This window comes from Chionomys nivalis, chromosome 5 (genome assembly GCF_950005125.1).
Source record: "Chionomys nivalis chromosome 5, mChiNiv1.1, whole genome shotgun sequence".
In the NCBI taxonomy this organism is placed as follows: domain Eukaryota; kingdom Metazoa; phylum Chordata; class Mammalia; order Rodentia; family Cricetidae; genus Chionomys; species Chionomys nivalis.
Genome location: NC_080090.1, coordinates 87134674 through 87162627, shown reverse-complemented (window position 1 = coordinate 87162627; position 27954 = coordinate 87134674). Strand labels below are relative to the sequence as shown.

The window sequence follows — 27954 nt, the reverse complement described above, 5'->3', positions numbered from 1 at the left end:
AATGAGCGGGCGTGCTGGGGCGGTGCGCCCAGACCCTAGCGCGTTTGGTTACACCACGGCTTTGGCGCATTTTCGGCTGGTTTGATTCATCCATTTTGAGGAGACGGGGGAGCGGGGGGCTCGTCAGATCCAGGGGCCCGGAACCAGCAGCCGCGGACTCGGAGAAGCCAGCAGCTCGGGCCTCGGCAGCAGCGGCCCCGCCGGCCGGCCGGAGCGGGGGGGTGGGGCGCCGAGTGCGCGGGGAGGGGGGTCCCGATCCTCGGCTCCTCGACTCGGTCGCGCCTCGACAGCGAACATGTCTCGGCCTGTCAGGTCAGTGTGGAGTCCCAGGCCCGGGGCGGGGTGGACGGGACGAGCGGCGAAGGAGCCGGGCCGCGGGCCTGCAGTCGTACTCCTGACGACCACACGCGGCTTTCTCTGGGGGTTCGCGCGCGCCCCGGCGCGTGGGGTGCTCGGCGGCGCGCGGGGTGGCGGGGGCGCGCCCGTGCTCGCCGCCTCCACCCCCCCTCCCGGGCCCGGGGCTAGTTCGAGGCCGCCCGGCCCGCCGCCCTGGCCCTGGAGCTGACGCGACGCGCGGTCGGCTCCTCGGTAGGCCGCAGCCCTTGGGCCCGCCACGAGCCTGCTGCCGAGCCGGGGCCCGCCACGCGCGATCCCGTCCTCCCGAGGCTCGCGGGCAGCCTAGCGCCTTGGCGAGCGGGTTGCCTGTGCCCCGCTGCCCGGCCCCGCCTCCGTCCTCGGGGTCGCGGCAGGCCCCGCCTCCCAGCCCGGCTTGGGCGGACCCACGCTTTCTCCCCCCCCCCCCCGCCCCCCCGGGGGTGAAAGTGAGTTTTGTCTCTAAGCCCCGAAAAATAAGGGCCGCCTCCCCCCCCCTCCCTTCCACGTATGAGCTCCGGACAAGTTAACCCCAAGTTTTCTTTCTCCCGTCTGCAAATGCCCTTCCTCCGGGGACGTGCGCGTTAACCGCGCGACCCAAATCCCGTGTGGTTCTCGTTCCCCCTCACCCGCGTACACGTCTCGGATATTTCTGTAACCCTCTCTCTTCTCGAGTGACGTTAATCGTAAAGGGACTATCTTCCGCTAGCCGTCAGACTTTGATTACCATGGTTTCAAGAAGTTTTTAATTTCCTCTCGGTGGGCTCTCCTTTAATGTCTTCCAGGGCTGTTGTACGGGAATGTGCCTTTGGGTGGAGGGGTGTGGCTTGCTCCAATCCGTTGGGGGGGGGTCGACAGAGAGAGGGGAGGAGAAGGAGAGAGGGAGGGAAGAATAGAGGAGAGAGACCGAAGTCAATAGCTGTTACACGTAAAGGAGTGTTTCCTAAATAGGCAAAGATTTATTTAGTGCTTGAGTACTTTTACAGCTGTCAGTCTCCGCCATTCCAAGTTTCCACATCGGGAGTCTCTCAGTGACAAAGAGGTTTGGACTTGACAGCGGTTTGGTACCCCACCATTGTGTCTCCCGCTGCGGTGATGTCCTGTCACCTGGTCGTTTGGGACTGCATACTCCCTCCTCGTGTGGGGTGGAAAGGCCGAGAATGAGTTACCCACCTGCTTGCTTTTTCCAGTTTGTTTCAACCCACACTTTCAAATTACCATGTCTTCTGTGAGTTTGCTGCTGTTTAGGCAAGTAGTATATGGCTCTTTCAGACTATAGTGAGTACTTCGGGGACATACTACTAACTGATGAAAAATTGTACATAGTCCAGGGGTTAGGAAGAAAGTGAGGTAAACTCATTGTGGGAGTGAGGGCTGACTGGCAGCTTAACTGGGACCTCAATAAAAGTGAGGTCTAGTTGGGGCTAGAACTTGTGTTGCTTTATTTTTTCTTTTTGCCAAACAGGTGTATTTATTTATTTACGGGAGTGGAGGGGGAGGTTCTCACTGTATAGCCTTGGCAAGCATGGAACTCTGTAGAGCAGGCTGGTTTCAGACTCAGATCTGAGACACCACCTGTCCTACTAGGACAGATGTCTGGTGGCTAATGAAAGTGAGATTAGGTAAAGATCCCTGGAATGAAAACTTCATTTTCCGATTCACACTGTGCTGCAGATGGAGTGGAGCGGGAGCTGTGTATTTTAACAGCAAACAACTCCTGAGGGCAGTGGAGCTCAGCAAAAATGACCCCTTATTCCACAAAACAACAGTATTGCTGGGTGGTGGCTGCGCACGCCTTTAATCCCAGCACTGGGAGGCAGAGGCAGGTGAATCTCTGTGAGTTCCAGGTCAGGCTCCAAAGCTACAGAGAAACCCTGTCTCGGAAAAAAGGCGGGGGGGGGGGGGGGTATTGTTTTTTAAAAGGTTTTTTGTTTGGTTGGTTGGTTTTGGTCTTTTACTCCAAGGGAAGGGAAAAAATAGGTGGTAAAGTTGATAGTAGTAGGTTTCATCTTATCAAAGTGACTTACAGAACCATTTTATAGGTAACAGTCCTGGTCATTTTTCCACCTCCGTAGTGACCACGTCATCTTCTGTTTGGTGTATAGTATGCTGCCAGTGTTCATTAAATTAAAGAACATAGCATATGTCTTTTTTATCTTTTAACTTTCAGAGTGCTTTCATGACTCTGGAACCTTGAAAAGAAAGAAGAAAAATGTTGCTTATAAAAGATGAGAACTGTCCCAGCATGGTGACACATACCTTTAACCCCAGCACTTGAGGTAGAAGCAGGTAGCGGGGGTCTAGGCTAATCAGGGCTATGCAGTGAGATCCTGTCTTTAAAAAAAGAAAGGGTCTGGAGAGATGGCTCAGGGGTTAAGAGCACTGGCTTCCTCTTCCACACATGGCAAGCAGCTCACTACTGTCTGTAACTACTGTTGCAGGGGACCTGACACCCCACATAGACATATATGCAGGCAAAACACATAAAAAATAAATCTTTATTAAAAAATAAAAAATGAGAAGGCTCAGAGTTACTGGTTCACCCAGTTTTCTTTTCTTTTCTTTTTTTTTGGTTTTTCGAGACAGGGTTTCTCTGTGATTGTGGAGCCTGTCCTGGAACTAGCTCTTGTAGCTGGTCTTGAACTCACAGAGATCCGCCTGCCTCTGCTTCCCAAGTGCTGGGATTAAAGGCGTGCGCCACCACCGCCCGGCTACCCAGTTTTCTTGATCTAGCATAGTAAGTGTACTTTCTGTGAACTGAAGTCACTCGGATCAACACTTAGGCCTCCATTGTAACATAGCTGATTTATTGCTCTTAAAAAACTCGATTTTAAATTTTTTTAGAAATTGTATTTACTTCAGTATATGTGTGTTGATATACATACTACCTGTCTGATTGAGGTCAGAGGACAACTTGTGGAAATATTTCCATTCTTGTGGATTCTGGGTTTGAACCTAGTCTTGGCACAAGTACCTTTTGCCTCTGAGCTCTCTCATTGGCCCTGTTTTTGTTTTAATTTTTCCCTCTTGAGATGGTGTGTGTGTGTGTGTGTGTACACGTGTGCAAAGAGGTCAAAAGCAGACATCTTGCCCCAAAGTTATAGAGAAACCTTGTCTCAGAACCCCCTCCCAAATAGAAAGACATCTTGTGTTTTCCATTACTCTTTGAGGTAGGGTCTCTTCCAGAGATGCTCACGTTTTCTAAATTGATTAGACAGTAAGCACTGGGGCCCTTCAGTCTCTGCCTCCCTGGAGCTGGAGCTACAGGCGTGCTCTGGGACACCTGGCTTAGTATGTGAGCGATGCATTCAAATTCCTGACCTCATGATTGTATCAGCAAGCCCTCCTAACCACCAAGGCTTACCACTGAGTGTTTTGTAGTTTTGTTTTTTTGAACTGGAGTCTTAAATAGCTCCAGGCCAGCCTCAGACTTGTTGTGTAGCTGAAGATGACCACAAATCTTGCCCTTAACCTCCCAAATGCTGGCACATTTGGTTTTGAGTTTTGTTGTTGTATTCTCTACACCACCACCCCCCACCCCACCCCACCCCTGCACACATCTTTGCCATTACTTAAATGAAAAAGTATAGTCTCAGATGATTGGTGGTGGCAGTGCACACCTTTAATCCCAGCACTTGGGAGGCAGAGGCAGGCAGATCTCAGTGAGTTTGAAGCCAGCCTGGTCTACAAAGTGGTACAGCCAGGACTGTTATACAGAGAAATCCTGTCACGGAAAATCAGAAAAGAAAAAAAGAAGAAAGAAAGAAAAGAATGTAGGCTCTTACAAATTGATAGGATGTTACTTTTATTTGTAGTTTGATTAAAATTAAGTTTTTCAGGAGTAATGTCTTTTCAAAAAATTGAGATAATATCTGAATTCTAAAATTTAATATTTTTTCTTAGCAAGAAAGTAGTTTAAAGAAAACTCTAGTTAAAGGGGAAATTTGGAAATTGGAGAAATTTTAGAATTTAGCAAGTAAGTACAAGAATGTGCTTAAATTTAGTGCCCCATTAAATGTGCTTATAGATGAACCTGTTTTCCTTGTGTTTTTTGTTCTTCTAGATGTATAAGTGCCTATGAATAAGAAATGTGACTTTAAAGAAATTTGTATCTATAGACTTAAATTTTTAAGGCATCAGGAAAGTCTTATAAGCTAAATGTGTAGGTATACTTATGCTTGTCATTCTAGCACTTGAGAAACAAGCGGGAATATGAAAAGTCCAAGGCCTGGCTGGCCTGCATAATGACTTTATTTAATACCCCCCTCACCGTATCCCCACAAGATGGTCTCCCTATGTAGCCCTGGTTATCCTGGAACTCTATGTAGACCAGGCTCCTGGAACTCAGAGAGCCACCTGCTTCTGCTAGGATTAAAGGCAGGCACCATGCCCTGCCTAAGAGTGGCACATGTTCTTAACTGCTAAGCCATCCCTCTAGTCTGAGAGACAAATTTTTTAAAATGTGAATTACAAGACAAATTTATACTGTCTGGTTTTCTACTGCTCAGTTACACCTTTTACACCCAAATGTATGCTCTTAAAATGATGCGTTTACTGTTTTCTGACAGTCTCATGTTATAACTTAATATGTAGTCAAGGATGGCCTTGGGTTTCTGTTTCTTCTTCTTGGGGTTACAAACCTGATGCCAGGCCTAATTTATATAGTGCTAAGGTTTGAACACAGCTTTGTGCTTGCTGGGCAGGCACTCTACCAACTGAGCTGTCCCCAGCCCTGATTTTACTTTTAGATGAACAATTAATTTATGCACTAAAAAGTTCACTGATTTAAGTAAACTCTTTGCTTTTTTGTTTTCTTAAAAGAGGCAGACATAGCTTACTGGTAGTGTGCTTGGCTAGCATGCACAAAGTTCTAAATTCTACCCCAGCATCACAGAAGGGAAACATAAAAGGTTTATTAGAGCAAAAGAATTCTGTGAAAATGCTGAGTTTTTATTTTAGCAAGGGTTTTCAGTTTCACATCAAGATCTTGGAAGATGGAGAAATCCAAACCCAAACAGAATGTCTCAGACGGATGGGCAATTGTTGTAATCTCTCTGGTCTTGGCCTGTCATCATGTTCTTGTCTTTTTTTTTCCCCAAGGGGCGAGGGGCTGTTTTATTCTTTTACATAGGTGAAGACTGGCCTGGAAGATATCTGCAGAAGATAGGCAGTTGGGAGAAATAGAATATGTTGAAACTGTGTGAAGAAAGTCATTAGAATTAGAGTGTGAAATTCACTGTAGGAAGGAACAGAGACAACTGAAATGTTGGATTGTGTTAACATAAAGTAGAATTAGTAGAGGAAGGTGTAGCCCTTATTTTTATCTTTTTTTTTTTTAAGATTTATTTGTTTATTAAGCATACAATGTACTTCTGGCAAGGAAGGCACCAGTCTCGTTGCACATGGTTGTGAGCCACCATGTGGTTGCTGGGAATTGAACTCAGGACCTCTGGAAGAGCAGCCAGTGCTCTTAACCCTCTGAGCCATCTCCAGCCACCACCCCCCTCTATCTTTTATGAACCACATTGTCATATTTACTGTGGGCATTACAGGACAGATTTTATCTTTTATTTGGAGGAAATCAACTAGAGCGACAAGAAGGTTCTTGAGATACATGATGAGTGAGTGTTAAAACCATAGTGTTTAGGGGCTGGGCATGGAGGCATACACTTTTAATCCTAGCACTGGGGAGACGGAGGCAGGCAGATAACTGAGTTTGGATTCAGCCTGGTCTACATAGGGAGTTGCAACAGAGGGGCAATTTAGAGACTGTCTTAGGACCAACCAAACCAAAACAGTATTTACTTTGAAGGAAAAAAAAATGAGGTTAACATAAATGTTAAGGGCTACTCTGAGGAGGAAGGGATAGGGTTAGACAAGGTAATTAAAGTATATAGAACTACGTGACCTAGTCAGTAGATGGTAAAGGCAGATTTGGACTCCCTGTGAAGAACCATTTAATAAATGGAATTTTACCATGGAGATCATGAGTGGATCCTAGTTCTCTTTTGGGATTTTATTGACAAGATTCAAGGCTGGATAAGATTGTTTAGAATTCAGTATAACAGAATCTGCTGAGTATTGCTGTGTCTTCCTATCGCTACTATCAAAATCTGATATGTCTTTTATTATTTTAAGGACAGGGTCTCTTATAGCCCGGGGCTGTCTTGGAACTTGCTATGTAGACCAGGCTAGCTGAGGCCTGCCTCAAAAAAAAAAAAAAAAAAAAAAAAAAAAAAAAAACCACCAATCACCAATTTTAGACCAAAAATAGAAGAGTTGAAAAGCAATCTCAGGGATTAAGAGCACTTGCTGTTCTTCCAGAGGACCCTGCTGCCTAAACCATCCAAAACACCAGCACTAGGGGAGTAGACACCCAGACCTGGTCTCTTCCTTGAGTGCCTGCACACATGTGACATTTACTTACACAAAAATACCGCTTTTGTGGCCGTAGGTTATAAACAGAGTTGTTCTTCTAAAGGTAAAAATCTGGAAGTGTCTCTCTCTCTGCAGTCTGCTCTCCCCACACTCCCAGTGTCTCTTGGAACTGGTAGAATTCCAACTGAAATGTGTGTATGTTATAATCAACATCGTACAAGAATGTGGATGCCTGGGAGATAGATTGTGAGCTTAGGTGTATTAGATAGAGGACAGTTTTCTTTATTATTTTCTGTTTGCTGTTTTTCTTTTAAAATGCTGTTTATGCACCAATAAATGAGTCCAAGGCCCAGTAACAAAGGTTTGTGGCCTATAAGTTAAAGTGTTGCTCTGCAGCATCTCATTCATCGGATAAATGAGATGTTGAACACCAGCATGAGTGTTGGACCTTCTAGAACTAAAGTTACTTGTGGTAGTGAGCCACCTGACTCAGTGCTGTGATGTGAGCCCAGACAGTGCTGTGATGTTGATTGCCGAGCCACCTCTCCAACCCCCAGAAAAGACAGGTTTTATAATAATAAACTTTGGGATAGAAGTAGCAGTGAGATCAACCATTGGTTGAACTGTAGATTATTTAAAAGTCTCTTAGACTTAATTTTAAAAATGGCTGTGTTGTCCATGGTATAGAAGTTTTCCTTACACAGATTTCAGGCAGATATGCAGACTTGTTACAAAATATTAAATTCTAATTGGCATTGTGGTATACAATTTTAATTCCAGCTCTTGGGAGGCAGAGGCAGTGGATCTCTATGATGAGTTCAAGGCTAGCCTGGTCTACTTAGTGAGTTTTGGAGCTACATAGTGAGACCCTATCTCAACAGAAAACAGAGCTAAGTTGTTTGTTTTTTGCCTGAGTGTATGTCTGTAAGGTTGTCAGACCCCTGGAACTGGAGTTACAAACAGTTGTGAACTGCCCTGTGGGTGCTGGGAATTGAACTTGTGTCCTCTAGAAAGAGCAGCTAGTGCTCCTAACCACTGAGTGGCCTCATTCCATTTTTTTGTTTGTTTGTTTGTTTTTTCGAGACAGGGTTTCTCTGTGGTTTTGGTTCCTGTCCTGGAACTAGCTCTTGTAGACCAGGCTGGTCTCGAACTCAGAGATCCTCCTGCCTCTGCCTCCCAAGTCTCTGCCTCCCAAATGCTGGGATTAAAGGCGTGCGCCACCACCGCCCGACTCCATTTTCTTAATGTAAAATTAAGGGGGTTAAGTGAAATAATTTCAAAGCTTGGTAATCTCTAACTCTGAAACAATGTACTCCTTCATTCTTCAGACAGAAAAATACTTTTTCTTAGAGCAAACAAAAGATATTTGGTTTTTTTTTGGGGGGGGGTTTCGAGACAGGGTTTCTCTGTGGTTTTGGAGCCTGTCCTGGAACTAGCTCTTGTAGACCAGGCTGGTCTCGAACTCACAGAGATCCGCCTGCCTCTGCCTCCCAAGTGCTGGGATTAAAGGCGTGCGCCACCACCGCCCGGCGAAACTAGCATTCTTGTTCTTTAATTATTACAAGTATTTATTTGTGTGGGTGTGCATGTGTTCTATTGTGTTTATGGAGGCCAGAGGGCAACCATGGAAGCCATTCTTCTTTTACACCGCGCCGGTCCTAGAGATTGACAAGTACCTTTACCCATTTTACCAGCCCTCAACATGCTTTCACTGTTCAGTAGAAGGAAATTGAATTATAATTGAAATCCCATTGGTTTTGGGTGGGGGTGTTGAGGCAGCATCTTATGTAGCTCAGGCTGGCCTTCAACTCCCCTGTGTAGCTGAAAATAATGGCCTGATTCTCCTGCCTTTGGCTCCCAAATGCTGAGATTACAAATTTGTACCACCACCACTTTTAAAATCCTGTTACCTTTAAACCTCAACTTACCAATGTTCAGAACCAAATAGTTCATTATAAACAAGCATCCCCCGTCCCATTTTATCTGGGGTAGGAAGCCACTAATAAGACATTCTATCACTGAATTATACTCTGTCCCAAAAGGTACATTCTTTTCTATTTAAGGCAAAATCTCTTTTTATAGCCCAGGCTGACCTCATGCTCACAGCAAAGCAGTCCTGTCTGCACCACCCAATGGCTTGATTGCAGGCCTACGCCACCATTTCAAGCTTCATGTTACATTTTCAGTATAGTACACAGATTTTATCAGCTAAAGTAAGTAAAGGTATATCGTTGAAATTTGAACATTTCTGGGGTTGCTTTTTTTCCCCCCGAGCATTCTTGTTTTGCATATTTTTTATGTTGGAGATTTTTCTTTCTAGTACAAAGTTGTAGACTTGTTTGGATAGAACTCAAGTTGACTTAAATGGTAGAAATTGGTATAATTCAAAATACTGTTTGTGGCTAGAGAGTGGTTCAGTGATTGAGGGCACTGGATGCTCTTCAGATGACCAAGGTTCAATTCCCAGCATGATGGTGGCTCACAACCATTCAGAAAAACTCCAGTTTGAGGGAATCTGATGCCCTCTTCTGAACTCTGATTAAAAAAGAAAATGCCACCGCTGGCAGTGGTGCACACCTTTAATCCCAGCACTCGGGAGGCAGAGGCAGGTGGATCTCTATGAGTCCAAGACCAGCCTGGTTTACAAGAGCTAGTTCCAGGACAAGCTCCAAAGCTACAGAGAAACCCTGTGAAAAACCAAAAAAAGAAAAAGAAAATGCCTATTCTTCCCAACCTAAAAGGAAACTGGAAAGCTACCAAAAAGCTGAAAATAAGTTAACATGAAAGTAGGGAGATATTTATTAGATAGCCATTATTTATGTAGCACTCATTCTCAGGACAATCTTGAGTAGCTTTGTTTTAAGACTTACTTCGTTTTGCTTTTAATTCAGAGGCAGATAGGTCTCAGTGAGTTGAAGCCATCTAAGACGCTGTCTCAAAAAACTAAATATATATATATATTTATATATACAATTATAAATATTTGTTTGTAATTGTGGGTATGTGGATGTGGAGTCCAGAGGAGTGAGTAGATTCTATAGAGCTTGAGTTACAAGAGTCGTGAACCTCTTGCTGTGAGTGGAACTGGTCAAGAGCCACTTCAGCCACTGAGCCATGTCTCCATCTAGTAGTTTGTATTCCTCCTATTTTACAGTTGAAAAACATGGTCAGTGAGGGGGACTTCCTTACTCAAGGACATAGAACTACTTTGTGGCAGAGCCCTGATTCAGTTTAGTTCAGTCATCTGAGCTATGTTGAATTATGTTGTATTTGCTTACGTTTCTGGTAGTTACTGTCCACTTGGAATTTAAATAATAATTTGAGTCTAGGGCTCTCTGCAGCTCAGTCCACGTCAGACTCTTGACCTTTCCTGCCTTTGCTTCTTAGGGGCTGAGGTGAGGGGTGTGTAGCGCCCATTTCTGGCTGTAGTAGGATTTTGACAAGACTTTTGTTTTGGCTAGGAATAAATAGAGCATTGCATGACCTTGTGTTTTAGTAATCCTCCTCTTAAATGTTAGGCTTCAGCTTGCTGTTTGACAAGAACAAGTTCATTAAAAATATATTTTAGCACTAGTACAACAAGCATCCAAGTACACTTCTCAAGTTTCTTTCTTTTTTTTAAATATTTATTTATTTATTATTTATACAATATTCTGTGTGTATATGTCTGCAGGCCAGAAGAGGGCACTAGACCCCATTACAGATGGTTGTGAGCCACCATGTGATTGCTGGGAATTGAACTCAGGACCTTTGGAAGAACAGGCAATGCTCTTAACCTCTGAGCCATCTCTCCAGCCCCTCTTTTTTTTTAAAAAAAAAAATATTTATTTATTTATTATTTATACAATATTCTGTCTATGCGTATGTCTGCAGGCCAGAAGAGGGCACCAGACCTCATTACAGATGGTTGTGAGCCACCATGTAGTTGCCGGGAATTGAACTCAGGACCTTTGGAAGAGCAGGCAATGCTCTTTCTTAACCACTGAGCCATCTCTCCGGCCCCTCAAGTTTCTTATATAGAATGCTGTATATGACCTGTGCACATTCCCCTACATACGTCAAAGTCAACTCCAGATTTTATAGTTTTTCGTAGGATGAAGCAAAAGGCATAATTCCATTGGTTAGGTATGATGGTACCCATCTGTAATTGGAAAAGGGGCAGCAGGAGGAGTCTGAGTTTGAAGTCAGCTTTTGTTGCATAGTGAGATTCCTGTCTCAAAAAACAAACACCCAAGTTAGGCATCCTCACAACCATCTAACTCCATTTCCTGGGAATTTGAGAACTGTTCTCTCTGGGTACCAGAACACATACGGTATGCATGCACATACATAGATAATGTACACATACATTTAAAAAATAAATCCCTTTTTAATTAAGATTTATTTATTATGTATATAATGTTCTGCCTGCATATGCATCTGCATGCCAGAAGAGGGCACCAGATCTCATTATAGATGGTTGTGAGTTCCCATGTGGTTGCTGGGATTGAACTCAGGTCCTCTGGAAGAACAGCCAGTGTTCCTAACCTCTGAGCCATTGTCCAGCCCCATCTTTTTTAAACATCTTTGACGACAGTAAAAAAAAAAATTTCTTCTAGCTTAATCTTATCATAATTTGGGAGCATTATAACATAACTATATCTTAAAAACTGGAACTGGAGAGATGGCTCAGATTAAGAGCACTGGCTGCTCTTCAAGGGGTCATGAGTTCAATTTCCAGCAATCACATGGTGGCTTATAACCATCTACAATGGGATCTAGTGCCCTCTTCTGGCGTTCAGGCAAACATGTGGACAGAGCACTGTATATATAATAAATAATGTTAAAAAAAATATTTTTTGCGCCAGGCAGTAGTGGCGCTCTCCTTTAGTCCCAACACTCGGGCAGAGAGGAGTGGATCTCTGTGAGTTTGAGGCCAGCCTGGTCTACAGAGAGAGTTCCAGGACAGGCCCCAAAGCTACAGAGAAACCTGTCTTGGGGGTGGGTGGGGGAGAACAACACTTTTTCCTAGCAGTAATTTTGTTTTATCAAGTATAAATATGGGGGCTGGAGAAATGGCTCAGTGGTTAAGAGCACTGACTGCTCTTCCAGAGGTCGTGAGTTCAATTCCCAGCAACCACATGGTGGCTCACAACCATCTGTAATGAGATCTGGCGCCCTCTTCTGGCATGTGTGCATACATGGAGGCAGAATGTTGTATACATAATAAATAAATCTTTAAAAAAAAAAAGTATAAATATTATGCATATAACAGTAAAAATAAAACACACATGTACACACCTCCCCCCAAAAAAGAGGGTATGACTTTAATCCTGACATTTAGGAGGCAGGAGCAGGTGGATCTCTGAATTATAGGCCAGCCTGGTCTACAGAATGAGTTCTAGGACAACCAGGACTACACGACGAAGCTGTGTCTCAAAAACCAAGAATTAAAAATAGCAGCCAGGCATGGTGTCAAATACCTTTAACCCTAGTGCTGGGGAGGCAGAGGCAAGAGAATCTCTTGAGTTAGAGGACAGCCTTGTCTGTGTAAGCAAGTTCCAGAACAACCAGGGCTGTATAATACAGAAGCAGAGAGGGGGCTAAAATAACACTTAAATTTTTCACCCACGAATATATATATATATATTGTAGGCAACTTTTCTCTCACACCAACCACTCCCCAAAATAACTGCACACAGACTTAACATTTGTTTTTAACTAGCTTTTGTGACTTAACTAATTTCTATTAATCTGTGTGCTGTCCCAAGGCTCGCTTACCTCATGAATGTACTTTCTATGCTTCTTCTCTGCATATTTGGTGACTCCTCACACTCCACCCTTGTACCCAGCATCCTCCTAGTCTGGTTCTCCTGCCCAATCTCTTCCTACACGGATATAACCAGTGAGAGTAATACATATTTACAGTGTACAAAGATTGTTTCCGCAGCAGTGTATAATAGATGTATATGGAATGTCTGTATAATGAATACGTGTGGTGAATGGTCCTGGTTTCCTGTTCTGTTCTTGGGAAGGTAGGAAGTATAAAGCTTGGGAAGAACAGTGTTTAAGCTGTCACTGAGGTAAGTGGTAGAAGTTGGAGAGTTGGTTTTGTCTGTTTGTTTAGATTTCTGTTATTATTGTTTTGAGACAGGGTCGCACAGAGTTTGCCTGGCTTCAAATTCATATAGATCTGCCTGCCTTTCTCTCCCAAGAACTGGAATTAAAGGCATGCATCCCTGGCCTGAGAACTACTGTTTGTAAAACTAAAATGTGTATTCTGGTGTCTTAGAAGTCATGCTTTTTTTTTTAATTACCTCTATTTGTCTTTTTCTGCAGAAATAGAAAGGTCGTTGATTACTCACAGTTTCAGGAATCAGATGATGCAGGTATGTTTGTATTTCTACAGTCTTGCTGTACTGACCGAACTGTCAGTTTATGTGCTTTCTGTCATACTTTAAAGGTCTCTTATTTAAAAGTACCCAGTGATCTGTGTCAAAGAAAACAATGTGAACTTGCCCATTTTCCTTGAGATAAGGTCTGTTACCTAGATTGTCCTTGAACTCAAATGCTCTTGCCTCACAATTGTAGGGTTGAAGGTGTGTGCCACTATGCCTGGCGCTTAGCTTTTTCTGTAAATCATTGAAATAAACACCTGATTTTTTTTCTTATCTGGTTTTAGAATCCAAAGGTTAAATGTCCAGTAATTTGCAGTGTTTATTTATATAAAATACCCACTGCTAGCTAAGCCCAGTAGTATGAGCAGATAGTCCAGCTCTTTAGGAACCTGAGACAGAGCACATGAACCCAGAAATTCTAGACCAACTGTGATATTGCAAGACCCTGATTCAAAAACAAGAAAATTGTGCTATTGTTGCAATTATTATCACAGTAAAATCTGTGCCTAAGAATTTATGCTGTTGGTATAATGAAGTTAGATGGGTCTTTTTATTACCTTATTTTACTTGAATATTTTATTCTATGTTTTGAGTGTTAGCCTGTGTTTGCGCCTGTGCACCAACTGTGTGCCATCCTGATCAGATCCTGAAACTGAACTTACTGCCATTGTTAGCTGCTGTATGAGTGCTGAAAGACCAACCAGTGGCTTTAATAATGTATCCTTTAGGAAGGCTTGGAAGATATGTAGAAGAATTAAAAACTATATAATATATATAAAATTCTGTCCCTGAAGTAATACCAAAATCAATTACTTGTGCTACTTGCCAGGAACTGTTCTAAATGTTTGTATTTATTGAATAAGTTGTTTTTTGGAGCAATACTGTTAGGAATCTCCTGTTTCATTTTACAGCTAAGGAAACTGAAGCATAGTTGATACTTATGTCCCTTAGTTGACATGTAGCTAGCTGTTTTGACCTTTTTCTTTTTGATTTTCATCTTTTTAAAATGTAGTTAAGGAACAGCAATATATGATTCAGCAGGCAAAGACAACTTGAATTTGATCTCCAGAATACAAACGGTGGAAGGAGAGAACCAGTTCCCGCAAGTTGTCCTGTCTTGTACATACACAACCTGGCAGGCATGCCCACACACACTATAAATGTTTGGTGGTTTTTTGTTTTGTTCTTTTAATGTGGTAGAGGGGTCATTTTTGATTTTTCAAGACAGTTTCTCTGTGTAGTCTTGGCTGTTCTGGAATTCACTCTGTAGACCAGGCTCGCCTCAAACTCACAGAGATCTGCCTGCCTCTGCTTCCTGAGTGCTGCGATTAAAGGCATGTAGGCATAGGCATGCTTGATTTTGTTTTTGTTTTGTTATTTTTAAGAAGCAGAAGATGGTACACTAGTTAAAAATATACTGCTGATGCAGAGGACCAGAGTTCAGTTCTCAACATCCATTAGCTCATGTGCACATAACCACATACTGCCTACACAAGCACATAATTAAAATAAATATTGCTGATAATGGTTAGGATATTCTGCTAAGGAATTCATAATGAATCCAGCAACTTAAGAATTGCTGAAGTCCCAGAAGACTAAACTTTTAGGTATCCAGGGTGTATTATATATTTGTTATTTCAGTTTAAGAATAATTTGCTTCATCACAATATTATGTTATGATTGTAGATCTTAGGTTCTTTTTAAGGTGTTTATAATAAAACTATTACTATAATTTTAAGTAATTATGAATATGTTGAAACATGGGGAAATCATAAACTAAATGGAAATGATATTAAGTGACAAGCTATGGTGTAACTGTATAAGGTATGTATATAAGAACTAGATAATATGTGAAATGGGATTAAAATAGTTTTCAGTTGTGTGGATGTGTGTGCGATATGTAAGTATGAGTGTGGGCACAAAGGGAGAGCAGGAGAAAACTTTGGGGAGTGAGTCCTCTCCTGCCATGGCTTCCAGGTATCTAAATCAGGTTTCAGGCTTGTGCAGCCAAGGGCTTTTAAGTTATGAGCCTTCTTGCTGGCTCTCTTTTAATTATTTGTTTTTGTGGTACTGGAGAAATAGATCTCAGCCTCCTGCATGTTAGATAATAAATATTTCTAGCTCCAATTTTTTTTAAGATTTACTTATTTATTTTGATTTTTCAAGACAGGGTTTCTCTGCAACTTTGGAGCCTGTTCTGGAACTCGCCTGTAGACCAGGCTGGCCTTGAACTCAAAGTCACAGAGATCCACCTGCCTCTGCCTCCCAAGTGCTGAGATTAAAGGGGGTGCCTTATTGGCAAAGCCCCAATTTTTTTTATTATTATTATGTTTACAATATTCTGTCTGTGTGTGTATATGTCTGCAGGCCAGAAGAGGACACCAAACCCCTTTAGAGATGGTTGTGAGCCACCATGTGGTTGCTGGCAATTGAACTCAGGACCTTTGGAAGAGCAGGCAATGCTCTTAACCTCTGAGCCATCTCTCCAGCCAAGCCCCAATTTTTTTATTTTTTTATTTTTGCGTCAAGGTTTCTCTGTAGCTTTGGTACCTGTCCTGGAACTAGCTCTTGTAAACCAGGCTGGTCTTGAACTCACAAGAGATCCACCTGCCTCTGCCTCCCAAGTGCTGGAACTAAAGGCATGTACCACTACCGCCCAAAAGCCCAGATTTTTTTAAGAGTACTTTTTGTTTGTTTTGCTTTCATGTACATCTGTGTACCACATGCATGCCTGGTGTTTGTAGAGGCCAGAAGAGGGCATTAGATCCTCTGGAACTAGAGTGTGGGGCCCTATGTGGGTGCTGGGAGTCAAACTAGTATGTGCTCTTAACCACTGAGCCATCTCTAACTCCCCTTCTCCCTTTAATTAAAGAAATCATGAGGGAACTCGGGTCCCATTTATTTAAATAGCATGAGGAGTAATATGTGATGTCAGCACGTAAACATCATAATCTAATTAACCAAATTTGAAAAATTGCTTGTTTAGATGAAGATTATGGAAGAGATTCAGGCCCTCCTGCTAAGAAAATTCGGTCATCTCCTCGTGAAGCTAAAAATAAAAGGCGATCTGGAAAGAATTCACAAGAAGACAGGTAGGAGGCATCATTGTTTTTATCTTCCTAGTTACAGTGTCAGAACTCCAAAATGAAGGCAATCTGTGAGCTCTAACTGGGTGAAGCCACTCTGCCCATTGATCTTTGATCTAAGTCTTAACAAGTATTTTCTTTTTGTATTTTCCTTACAGTGAAGACTCAGAAGAAAAAGATGTGAAGACTAAGAAGGATGATTCTCACTCAGCAGGTAAACTATGTTTACTGTTGTAGGAATTATTTATATACTCTTCATTTATTAAGAAGTTTTGGGGGCCAGGCAGTGGTGGTGCACGCCTCTAATCCCAGCAATCGGGAGGTAGAAGCAGGCGGATCTCTGAGTTCAAGTACTGGAATTATAAGACTGTTTCTATCTTCACCCAGGTAAACATTACTCTCCGTCTTTACGGATTTTTTTTTAAGTATCTACAGGTTATTTTTATGCAAAATTGAGGTTAAAAACCTTTTTATTTTGGAGGCTTTCGAGATGGCACAGTGGTTAAGAGCACTAGCTGCTCTTCCAGGGGACCAGGGTTCAATTCCCAACACCTACATTGGTGCCTTACATCTGTCCATGACTCCAGTTCCAGGAAACCTGACACTCTCATTCAGACATACATGTAGGCAAAACATCAATTCACATAAAAAAATAAAATGAAACTATCTTTAAAAGTATTTTACTTAGTTGTTTGAAACAGGGTTTCACTATATGAACGTGGCTGTTCTGGAACTCATTATTTGAGGCTGGCCTCAAACTCTTAAGAGATACAACTGCCTCTGTTTCTTCAATGCTGGGATTAAAGATATGTGCCCAGCTGCTGTGTACTTTTATAGGAATAAAGAAATTACAGCAAATTAAGTAAATGCTATTTGAAATAATAGCCATAGAAAAAATATTTTGTAAAATTTTTTAATTAAAAGAATTAATATGAACCAAGTATGGTGGAATATGCCTTTGATACCAGCATCCCAGATGCTGAGACAGGAGAATTGCTGTGAAGTACAAAGTCAGCCAGGTGTTGCATAAGAAGATCTTGTCAAAAAATTATAGAAAGACGAGAGATGGCTCAGCAGTTATATAGTGTGCTGGCCGCTTTTACAGAGAACCTGAGTTCCATTCCCAGCACTTGTGTCTGGTGTTTTACAGCTTTCTATATTCCTTATTGCTTCTGGCTACTTTAATTTTAACCAGTATGCCTCCTTTGTCTTCTTGAATGTCCCTTTTCATGACTGCTGTTGAACAAAAGTATAAAAGGTAGACAACAGTCTGCTAAATTAACTATTGACATGTTTTGCCTTCCCTACTACTTAAATTGTGCTATCTATATTAAATAATGTAATGTGCTTTGGCATTCATTTGCTTTGTGAGCCCTAATTTAAATTTCTTTATTAAGATTTTTTAATACTCGCTGGGCGGTGGTGGCGCACGCCTTTAATCCCAGCACTCTGGAGGCAGAGGCAAGTGGATCTCTGTGAGTTCGAGGCCAGCCTGGTCTACAAGAGCTAGTTCCAGGACAGGAACCAAAAGCTACGGAGAAACCCTCTCTTGAAAATCAAAAAAAAAAAAGATTTTTAATACTTCCAAGATGCATGACTCTGTACTTGTATTAAGCACAACTCTTTCCAACTTGGTTTAGTTTAGACTCTGCCATAGTCAACTTTATTCTCTAATTGTCTCTAGATGAGCTCTGGCACTAGAAATAGTAAATATTGACCACGAAGGGGAGAGCCTTACAAGGCCCCAACCATAGTTGAGGAACTCTGACAGACAGTTAATAGTTACTAGAAATTGGCCACTGGTAGGTTGTCCATGGTCTATTAGAAAGCCTCACACCCATTCATATATTTCATGTATGAATAGCACTTTATTGGTCTTACTGGTTTATTAACACACGCACACCATGAAATTAGGACGGATATGTGTTGGGAGTGAACCAGGGGAGGTAGAGTTGAGTAGTAGGGAATAGATGGGACCAAATGCATTGCATGGATATTTTTATTCTCAAAGAATAAATAAAAGGTGCTATGTTTTGGGGTTTTTTGTTTTTAGCATTTCTAGACAAGATTTCTTTGTGTAGCCTTGGCTGTCAGGTGCCACACTGCCTGGACTCTTTTTTTTTTTTTCCCCAGAAGAGAAAAATGGGCCATGCAAGGCTTCAGGAACTGTTTTAGAAGTATGACAGCTAAACCTTTAGGGAAGCCTAAAAGTTCAGTAAAGAGCTGTAAGTAGAGACCAGCAAAATCAAGCTTAGTCTAGAGCTGGTAGGCTAGCAACTTGGCCTTTAATTACCTGACTAAATAACTGTTGATGAAACAATTAATTTATTGTAGTATATGAGAATAATTTTTATAAGCTTGGCCTTGGATCTTTAGCTAGCTCATCTAAATGTACTTCTAAAAATTTTCCCGTGCCTGTCTCTAAATTGAAAAGGCCACCCAATCCATTGTAAGGAGGAGTAATTTAGCATTGTTGTTTATGTGTTTTTTATCTTAGGATAGAGATAATTGGAAGGCCTCCTTACCACTTCTATTTTAAAATATTTTTTTTCTCACTTTGGCTTCTAAAATCAGTAAACATAGGTTAGCGTGTAACTGATAATTTTAGGATTAAACAATTATAAATTTAAGTGTTCATAGTTTAATTCAGCTTTGTAGTTTTAAAAAACTACATGCCTATACCAGGCATGATGATAAAAGCCAGCAGGTCTCTGTAAATTTTTTTGTTGTTGTTTTGTTTTGTTTTGTTTTGTTTTGTTTTGTTTCGAGACAGGGTTTCTCTGTGGTTTTGGTTTCTGTCCTGGAACTAGCTCTTGTAGACCAGGCTGGTCTCGAACTCACAGAGATCCGCCTGCCTCTGCCTCCCAAGTGCTGGGATTAAAGGTGTGCGCCACCACCGCCCGGGGTCTCTGTAATTTTGAGGCCACCCAGGGCTTTATATATCAAAAGTACATTTAAAGTTTATTTTTAACATTAGCATTCTATATTTTGCGGGATTTTCTTTTTAGCTCCTTTATTGATTCTTTGAGGTTTCATATCATGCATCCCAATTCCTTTCACCTTCCGGTCCCTCTATATCCTCCTCTCATTCCTGCAATGCCCCTCAATGAAAATATAAAACAGCAGCAAACCCCTTTGCTTCTCTTTCTTTCTTGCCTTGCCAACATATCCTCATTTGTCCTGGTGGCGTTGGAGGTCTCAATCTGCATATAGTATAGCCTTTTGTCTGTTGTGGGAGGAGGCCATTTGTTGGTTCCCAGCTGCTCAGCCCCAAATAATCACACAGAAACTATGTTACTTAAAACACTGCTTGGCCTATTAGCTCTATCTTTTTTTTTTTTCTTTTTTTTTTTTTTTTTTTTTTTTTTTTTTTTTTTTTGGTTTTTCGAGACGGGGTTTCTCTGTGGTTTTGGAGCCTGTCCTGGAACTAGCTCTTGTAGACCAGGCTGGTCTCAAACTCACAGAGATCCACCTGCCTCTGCCTCCCAAGTGCTGGGATTAAAGGCGTGCGCCACCACCGCCCGACCCTTAGCTCTATCTTTTTAATGACTAGCTCTTACATATTAATTTAACCCATTTTCATTAATTTGTGTATTGCCACGAGGCTGTGGCTTACCAGGAAAAGTTCTGTGTCTATCTCCGGTGGGGCTATATGGCTTTCTCTCTCTGACTCTACCTCCTTTCTCCCAGCATTCAGTTTAGATTTTCCCTACCTACCTAAGTTCTGCTCTATCAACAGGCCAAGGCAGTTACTTTATTAGCCCCAAGTGGTATTCACAGCATACAGGGGGGACTCCCACATCATTTGTTCTATCAGCTTTACTAGCCAATGTTCATTGCAATGAGTCACTGTCTGGTTCAAGATGATTTCTAATAGACCATCACCACTGGGTCCTCACCAGAACTTCTCTTGGACTTCCTGTGCCTGCGTCAACTCTTAGAGAGCCTGTGGGTATTCTGCAGGACCAGTCCCTTCAGCAGGTCCGGGGGCGAGGGGTGGGGAGTAGATGTTAGGGTGAGCCAACCCAGGGTCCAGCTGTGGGCCTGGGTGGTAGCTGAGCTGGTCAGTCCAGGTCACTGGGGCCACTAGCCTCAGGTGAGGGGACAGAAGTCCACTCCCCTTTATCTATGCCCTCAGTTTCAGTTCACCCTTACAGGGGTGCAGCCATCTCTCCTGACTGCAGGGGCCAGCTCTCGTAGGGTCAATAAAGGGCTGAGCTGACTCATGGTCTTTTGATTTCATCTCCAGTGATTCCTAAGGCCCACTGAGATGACACAGGACACAGATCCCAGCTACACAGACCCAAACATGGCCCTCAGTAATAACTTGGGACCAAACGACCTCTGCCTCTGGGTGGAAGCAGTGGCAAATGTTGGGATTAAAGGCGTGTGCCACCACCTGGCTACTTTAAGGAAATTTTAAGGATGGGTTATATTCCTTTTTGAATGAAGTTAAGCTGCTGTTATATCCTCTGTACGCAGATGTGAACTTTTTTGATTGTTGTATCACAGTAACTTTTATATTGCAGATGACAGTGAAGATGAAAAAGATGATCATAAAAATGTACGCCAGCAACGACAAGCAGCATCTAAAGCAGCTTCTAAGCAGCGAGAGATGCTCTTGGAAGATGTTGGCAGTGAGGAAGAGCCAGAAGATGACGATGAGACACCTTTCCAGGAGAGTATGTACAGTTACCCACTGTTTAGTCGTTTGTCTAAGCGGGCTTTCCTGTAGCCCATGTTGACCTCAGTTGTGTAGCTGAGGATGACCTTAAACTAACTGATCTGCCTGCACTACCTCTCCCAGTTTTATGGAGAAGTGAGGCTCTAACCCACGGCTTTATGCATGCTAGGCAAGTACTCAGTCAATTGAGCTTCATCTCCAGTTCCGGTCCTTACTTGCAATTGTAGATTATTTTGGTATTTTCTGAGATACTAAATGTTTGCATCCAGTCCCTTGCATCAGGCAGATGCTACCTGTTAAAAGATAGAACTGTGCAGCTGGGTGTGATGGGACATACCTTTAACCCGGTAAATCTATCCAATCCTGAATCAAAAGGATTTTTTTCCTACTCTAAGATATTTGTGTCCATACCGTACCTATCCATTCTACAGTGGGCTAAGGGCAGCTCCAGCCAAGTTGGTATTATTACTCCTTGTTGAATCCAGTCTTTCTCAGCACTCTTTCCCTTTGTTCACTTGGAAGGATGTGTACATTTAAGTTGGACGTTGAAATTCTTCTTTCCTCTCAGAAGATTCTGGCAGCGATGAAGATTTCCTAATGGAAGACGATGATGATAGTGATTATGGCAGTTCAAAAAAGAAAAACAAAAAGATGGTTAAGAAGTCCAAACCTGAGAGAAAAGAAAAGAAAATGCCCAAACCTAGACTAAAGGCTACAGGTGAGACCCATGAAAGTAGAAACACATTTCTGCCTTTAAAATTTTTAAGGACTAAACTTTCTCAACACAGATTCTTCATTAGGCCTCAGCATTAGCCTTGTATTTGATAGAAACCGAAAGGACTTTTACATGTGTCTTTGGTCCCTTCAAGACTACTTGGTGATTAAGATGATGATTGGTTTTCCAGAGAAGCCAAGTTCAGTTCTGCAGCAACATCGTGAGGCTAAAGCTACCTGTGACCCCAGCTGCCACTGCTGGCTACTTTAGGCACCTGCACACATGTGCATACCTACACACAGGCAAACACATACACAATTAAAAATAATAAATCTTGAAAAAAATAAAAAGAATGGGCTGACAAAATGGCTCAGTGATTAAGAGCACAGACTGTTCTTCCAGAGGACTTGGGATCAATTCCCAGCACTCATATGGTAGCTCACAACTGTCTGTAACCCTCATATTGGCATGCTACAAAGTACCAGTATGCATAAAAATGGATATTCAAAAGAAAAAAAGAGCCTGTGAGCTAGGCTGTCAGGCATAGTGTTCCTCACTGTGTTCATAGTGCTGACTGCTTTGAGGTTGGTCCCAGCAGTTAGGGAAGGCTCTCTGTTCTGGCAGGGTAAAACAATGCTGACAGAAACAAAACCACTGTTGATAATAAGGATTTATCTTCTGAGTTTTCAAGGGTTCTGCCAGGTACTTTCCTAGTTGGAGCTAGTTTGTTAAATTAGAAGTCTAGATTTGCTTTATTCTGGCAGACATAACTTGTGAATTTCTTGTTTTAAACTTTTCATACTATAGAGGATGATGGAAGTCCAAAAACTATTTGGTTCCAGTTTCTGCTCAGAATATTATATTATCCTCTTTAGGAGTAATATATTTTTCTCTATGGACTCTTGTTTCTTAGTGAGGTGGGATTATTTTTATACTTACAGACTTTTTGTAGCTGTTTTTAATACTGTCCTTACTTTTATTTTGTGTGCATTGTTGTGTTTGCCTGCATGCATATGTGTGTGAAGGTGTTGTGTTGTTGGAGTTACAAGCAGTTGTAAGTCTTCATGAGGATGTTGGGAATTGAACTAACCGCTGAGCCATCTCTCTCTCTCTCTCTCTCTCTCTCTCTCTCTCTCTCTCTCTCTCTCTCTCTCCCCCCTCTCTGTAGCTCCTGTAGCTGATTTTTTTCAAAGGCATTTTTTTCTCTGTCTCCAAATTGTTACTTTCTGTATTTCAGTGACGCCAAGTCCAGTGAAAGGCAAAGGAAAAGTGGGTCGCCCCACAGCTTCAAAGGCATCAAAGGATAAAACTCCTTCTCCCAAAGAAGAGGATGAGGAAGCAGAAAGCCCTCCAGAAAAGAAGACTTCTGCAAGCCCCCCACTTGAGAAGTCTGGAGATGAAGGGTCTGAAGATGAAGCCCCATCTGGGGAAGATTAAAAGTGATGTTTGGGGAGAGATTTTATTCAAAAAACAAAAAAGGAAACCTACGTAGGACACGATTTGGGCTGTGGCTTGACTCATGGGCTTTCAGTGCTATTTCATTTGTCTAAAATATTGTTTCTTTCTATATCTATCTATCTCTATATTTATCTCACTCTCAAAACCATTGTATGTTGAAATGTTTAAGTTGCCATTTTGTCTAATGGTCTTTTTTCTTTGCCAATCCCTTCCTCCCCTTCTCCCAATGAAAGCCATGTCAATTAATCACTGGGTTGACTGCTTCATCTTTGTATTTTTAATAGAGGTTAAGAATCCTACGGCTGTAAAGCAATAAGATTTGAGATGGACGCTATGGAAACTTTGCTTTTTGCTAAAGAATAGCAACTTAAACAGTAATCAAAAAAAAACTAGAAAGGTTTTAGTTGAAAATTATTTTCTTTTCCTGTACTTTTGACAGACCAGTTATCATTTAACATGAGCTTACATGTCTAAACTGTACGTGTCAAAGAATCATGACTCTAAACTTAACTGATGAGGCAGTTGGGAGGTGAACATGAATTCTGGGCTGTTAACTCAGACTGCTCACATTATCTCCTGGGTGTGGAGGGAATACGCTTCCTAGAGCTTTTCTGGAAATGTGGGCTTTCTTATTTTGTACTATGTTATTCTCAGAGAGACTCAAGAGCCAGTGGTTCTTTTGTCTCAATAACAGTCCTTTTTAAAAATGGGCCACCAGAAGCCAAAATCATTTTTAATTTCATATTTCATTCATGTTTTCATTGATTCGTGATATATATGGATAGAGTTTTACCAATGATCAGAAAATTAAACAGATTCTCTAGAATTTGGATGACAAGATGAGTGTACACCTCACGGAGCATTTCTTCACAGGCTGATGATGTTAGAGTTAAGCAAATAAAGTTTTGAGTTAATGTCAAGCTCAGATACAAAGGATTGAGATTCATCCTTTATAAATACAGGTAATTGAAGTTCTTTTATGTTATAAATGTGTTTTCAAGGGCCCATGAACCTTGTTGGTTTTGTTTGGGGATAGAATTGATTTCCTTTTGATATTTAAATCTTTTCTTCATAGTAGCATACTATGATATACATCTCACAACTTTGTCCTGCTACTTCAGAATCTCGCAGTTCAACCGTGGAATACTGTTTTCATTACTGACAGCATGGGAGTGTGTGTTAAATGCTGTTTCCGTCCTGTGGAATTGTTTTACTACTTGTTCTGACCCCTCCTTTCTGTTCGTGTTTCTCACACAAGAGCCTGAGCCTCAACAGGATGAATGAACTGTATTTTAGGGTGCCAATGTGCCACTGATAACAGTCTAGACACTTTAACAGAGCGTCAGGACATAGATCTCCACAGTCAGATCCCATGCACCAATAGAAGCAAAACTTAGGGGGTCCTATTATGCTACTAAATTAAAGATTTAGTGGAATTAATTTCTGTATATTTTTCTGCACTTAAACTAAATTTGCTCCTTCAGTATTCTGCTTTTGTGTTTTTTAAGTGACATGTTTGTCTCAGACAATGTCATTTTCTTATAGGTATTCTTAGGACAAAGGGTTATTTAAGATATATTTTTACTCGGGTTTTTAAGACACTTTAAAGAACATTCTTAGATCTGCTTTAAAATAAATAAAATAAATAAATAAAACACCCAGTGGCAGAGAGTCATTTCAACCCTGCACTGTTAATAAATGAGTGTTAAATATGGCCAAAAATAGAGACTTGAACATAAACAGTTGCATTATTGTATTGTGTAATGGAATAGTTGTGAGCTGTGTAGTGAGGTATTACAGATAATCTGTTTGCTTTAGTGGGCTTGCTCAGGTACCCAATCCTTAAGCAAAGAGGAGACTCACCATCGTTTCCACCAGGCATCTCTCCCTTTTAGGGGTTTACAACTCAGTCTTACATTCCTAGTGATATTTGGGCTTTTCTTAGGTTACGTTTCATAAAAATTTGTCGATAGGGTCTCTTTCAACTTTAGCTTCAATTTTTAGAGTCTCTTTAGTATATTAATCTGCACTAACATCTTTGATATTATCTACCTATAATTGAGAAACAATACTGTCTTGTAGATTACTTGTGTCTGTTGGGCTTCTTATTTAGCTAATTAATTACATTGAAAAGTATATTTTCTAATCACAGGCTGATTAGGTTGATTGGTTCTCAAGTGAGCACACAGGCGCTGAATGACCTTTGCTTTCACTGTTTTAGTTTGTAACATTGGTCTTCCTTCAAATCATGCATGCAAATAGGAAGACATTTAATGTGACTCAACTGGAAACAGGTGCTGAGCAGTTAGGTCTAATACAGACATCTGGATAGGTCACAGCTCTAAGCCCTTAATGACTGGCTCTTTGCATCTCCGTGGCTTACTGTCTGTCCTTTTTTTTTTTTCTCTCTCCCCTGTGTGCCTATAGTAAGGTGGCAATGTATTCACTGTCTTGCTTTGCAGTGCTCAGGAAATGGGAATGTTCATTTGAAGGTGCTTGTCTGTTACCTAACCTCTTCTGGGTTTACCTCCAACAGATTATAGCAGCTCTGCTGACTAACACTACATTCTAGTTCTCTTGAGGCTCTTTTTAAAGCCTTTCTCTTTCGCAGCCCGAAATGGTAGCCTCTGTCTCACCCAGTGGTACTTTCTGCTGCTTTTAACCCTCCACCTCAAATAGATTTGGAGAGGGGACCCAAAGGATATATTTTAAATACCTCCCACTCAGAATTAACCTTAAAAACTAATGGTAGGATACTTCTAGAGTGGTAAGAGAATCCTCTACAAATGCCTTTTCTTTAGAAAACAAAACACAGCATTTTGTGTACCCCAGGCTGCCTCATTTAAACTCCTATTTGTTTGTTTTTTCAGAACAAGTTTTATTTCAATCTTCTATTTGGTACTGTTTCAAATATCATTTTCTTCCAGATAACCAATCAGTAATGGATTTTGAGGTTATAATCTAGTAAGATTTTTAATAGATATAGTCAGCTAAACTTGACTTTTTCTTTTAAGCATGGTTTTACTATGTAGCCTGGCTGGGAGACCTCCTACCCCTTCCACTCTTAACACTGCTGGAAATAATGCCACCATGACAGGTGACACTTTTTTAAGATAGGTTTTTATTTTTATGAACATGCAGGTGACAAGTGGACTTTTGGCCTACAGGTTGAGAGAGGAGAATCGTGTAAACAAACTCAGGTTTAGGGCAGAGTTTAGAAGCAACAGAAAGCCTTGTTGGTGTTGTGGAGTGAGTGCCTGTTAGAACAGTTCTCTTTACCTGTAGCATCAGAAGCTACACAAAAAAAGTTCCCGCCTATGAATGGGTAGGAAAAAAATCCAAGGTAGGCTCCTCATGGTATGTAGATAGAGGTCAAAACAAGCAGTACAGGCTTCCTGCCAGGGGGTAGGGAAAGTTAAAGCCACTGGTTGCTCTTGAGGGTGGAGTATTGTCATTTTTTCCCTCTGGAGGAAGCTGCTGTTACTTGATAATGGGGAGTTTATTGTTTTTTGAGTATCGGGATGTCAAGCTGTCAGTAGCCATGTTCCTATTTCACTCTCATCTTCCTTTTGTCTTAGAGAACAAAATACATGATTCTGAATATCAAATCCATGCATTATACTTTTGTTTAAAGCCTAATTAACGGTGGTGCTGATTGTAATAACCACTATGGGGAGGGGGTCCCATATGCCTATCTGTTGCCATGCCAATGAGTAACTGAACCAGTGACATCTGTTTGAGCATGCTCTATATGGCTGTAGAGCACCACAGTTGTGCAGACACTTTGTATATCGGATGAGGGAGGGTTTTCTAGATTTGGGGGGAGGGTAAATTGGAATTTTTTTTTCTTCCTTTTTTGGTGGGGTGGGGAGTATAGTACTCAGTCATGCCCTAAAAATAACATGTATAAAATCCTGAAGTGTGGTGTGGGTGTGGGTATGTGTGAGTGTGTGTTTGTAAATGTCTGGCAATTAAACCTTTATCTTCTGGAAGTTAGTGAATTTTTTTCCTTTTTTCTCTGGAAGTATTTGTTACAAAATCTGTAAATAAGAGCTCTACATAGTCAGTTTACCACGAACATGTTGCAGCATACATGCTTCATTCCTGCAAGGCATGACTTGCCAGGTTACGCAGCAGCCACAATCTCAGTAATTGTTTGCCTTGATTCATCTATTAGACTTCATTTGTCAGTTCTAAAAACTCCCAGTCTTCCTTGATATTAGTCCTTAATCTTTCATGTTCTGAGCAGGAAGGGTCAGAGAACTAGCCTGTCTTAGGCTGTGGGCTGAGAGCCAGGCATCCTTTTTTTTTCATGTTGCAGTGTGGCTAGACACATGATCAGACATCAGAGGGTTGGGCATTCTTGCAATACCTTAGCAGTGCTGGAATAGGCAGCATGGTACTAAGGAAGTTAAAGTTTGAATGTAACCATTTTATTTAAAGTTTTTTCTTTAATTTAAATTAAAGTTGAAGTGAACATGTTTTTGTTGACCATGTTTGTGAATTACAGATGCAACATGCATTGGTAGAATCGTGTGATGGTCTAATGTGATTCTTCATTTTCACATCTCTCGGTCTGTATGTATCTACATAAACAAAAAGAAACTCTTGCTGTGCTCTGATTGGAGGATTTCCAGGACTGCTGTCTTCTAAACTTCGTTTTAAGTGCGTGTATCCTTTGCTTGTATTTTATATTAAAAAAAAAAAAAGAAAGGAAAAAAAAGGAAAAGAATCCTTATTGTTGAGCATGTTGGCATTGTCCCCTTTATTTTTTTCTCTTTTGGGGGACATATGAAGCAAGTTATTTTCTGTATCTTTTTCTTTTATAAACCTTTTGGTTTGTTTTGTTTTAAAATGGCTTTATAAAAGGGCTTTTGTAACCCA

At 41.4% G+C, this 27954-nt stretch overlaps 1 protein-coding gene across 2 annotated transcripts; it reads left to right on the top strand.

Moving 5' to 3' along the window:
• Positions 1 to 67: 67 nt before the first annotated feature.
• Nucks1 (nuclear casein kinase and cyclin dependent kinase substrate 1) lies at positions 68 to 27954 on the top strand. Of its 2 annotated transcripts, none has more exons than XM_057770030.1 (7): positions 68 to 312; positions 13069 to 13118; positions 16114 to 16219; positions 16372 to 16427; positions 20743 to 20895; positions 21469 to 21615; positions 22850 to 27954. In XM_057770030.1, exons 1-7 carry the CDS (start codon positions 296 to 298, stop codon positions 23047 to 23049), a joined length of 729 nt encoding a protein of 242 aa, XP_057626013.1. In that variant the 5' UTR covers positions 68 to 295; the 3' UTR covers positions 23050 to 27954. The 2 variants fall into 2 exon arrangements, with proteins under 2 accessions (XP_057626013.1, XP_057626012.1); XM_057770029.1 differs by having other exon boundaries at positions 70 to 312; positions 21466 to 21615.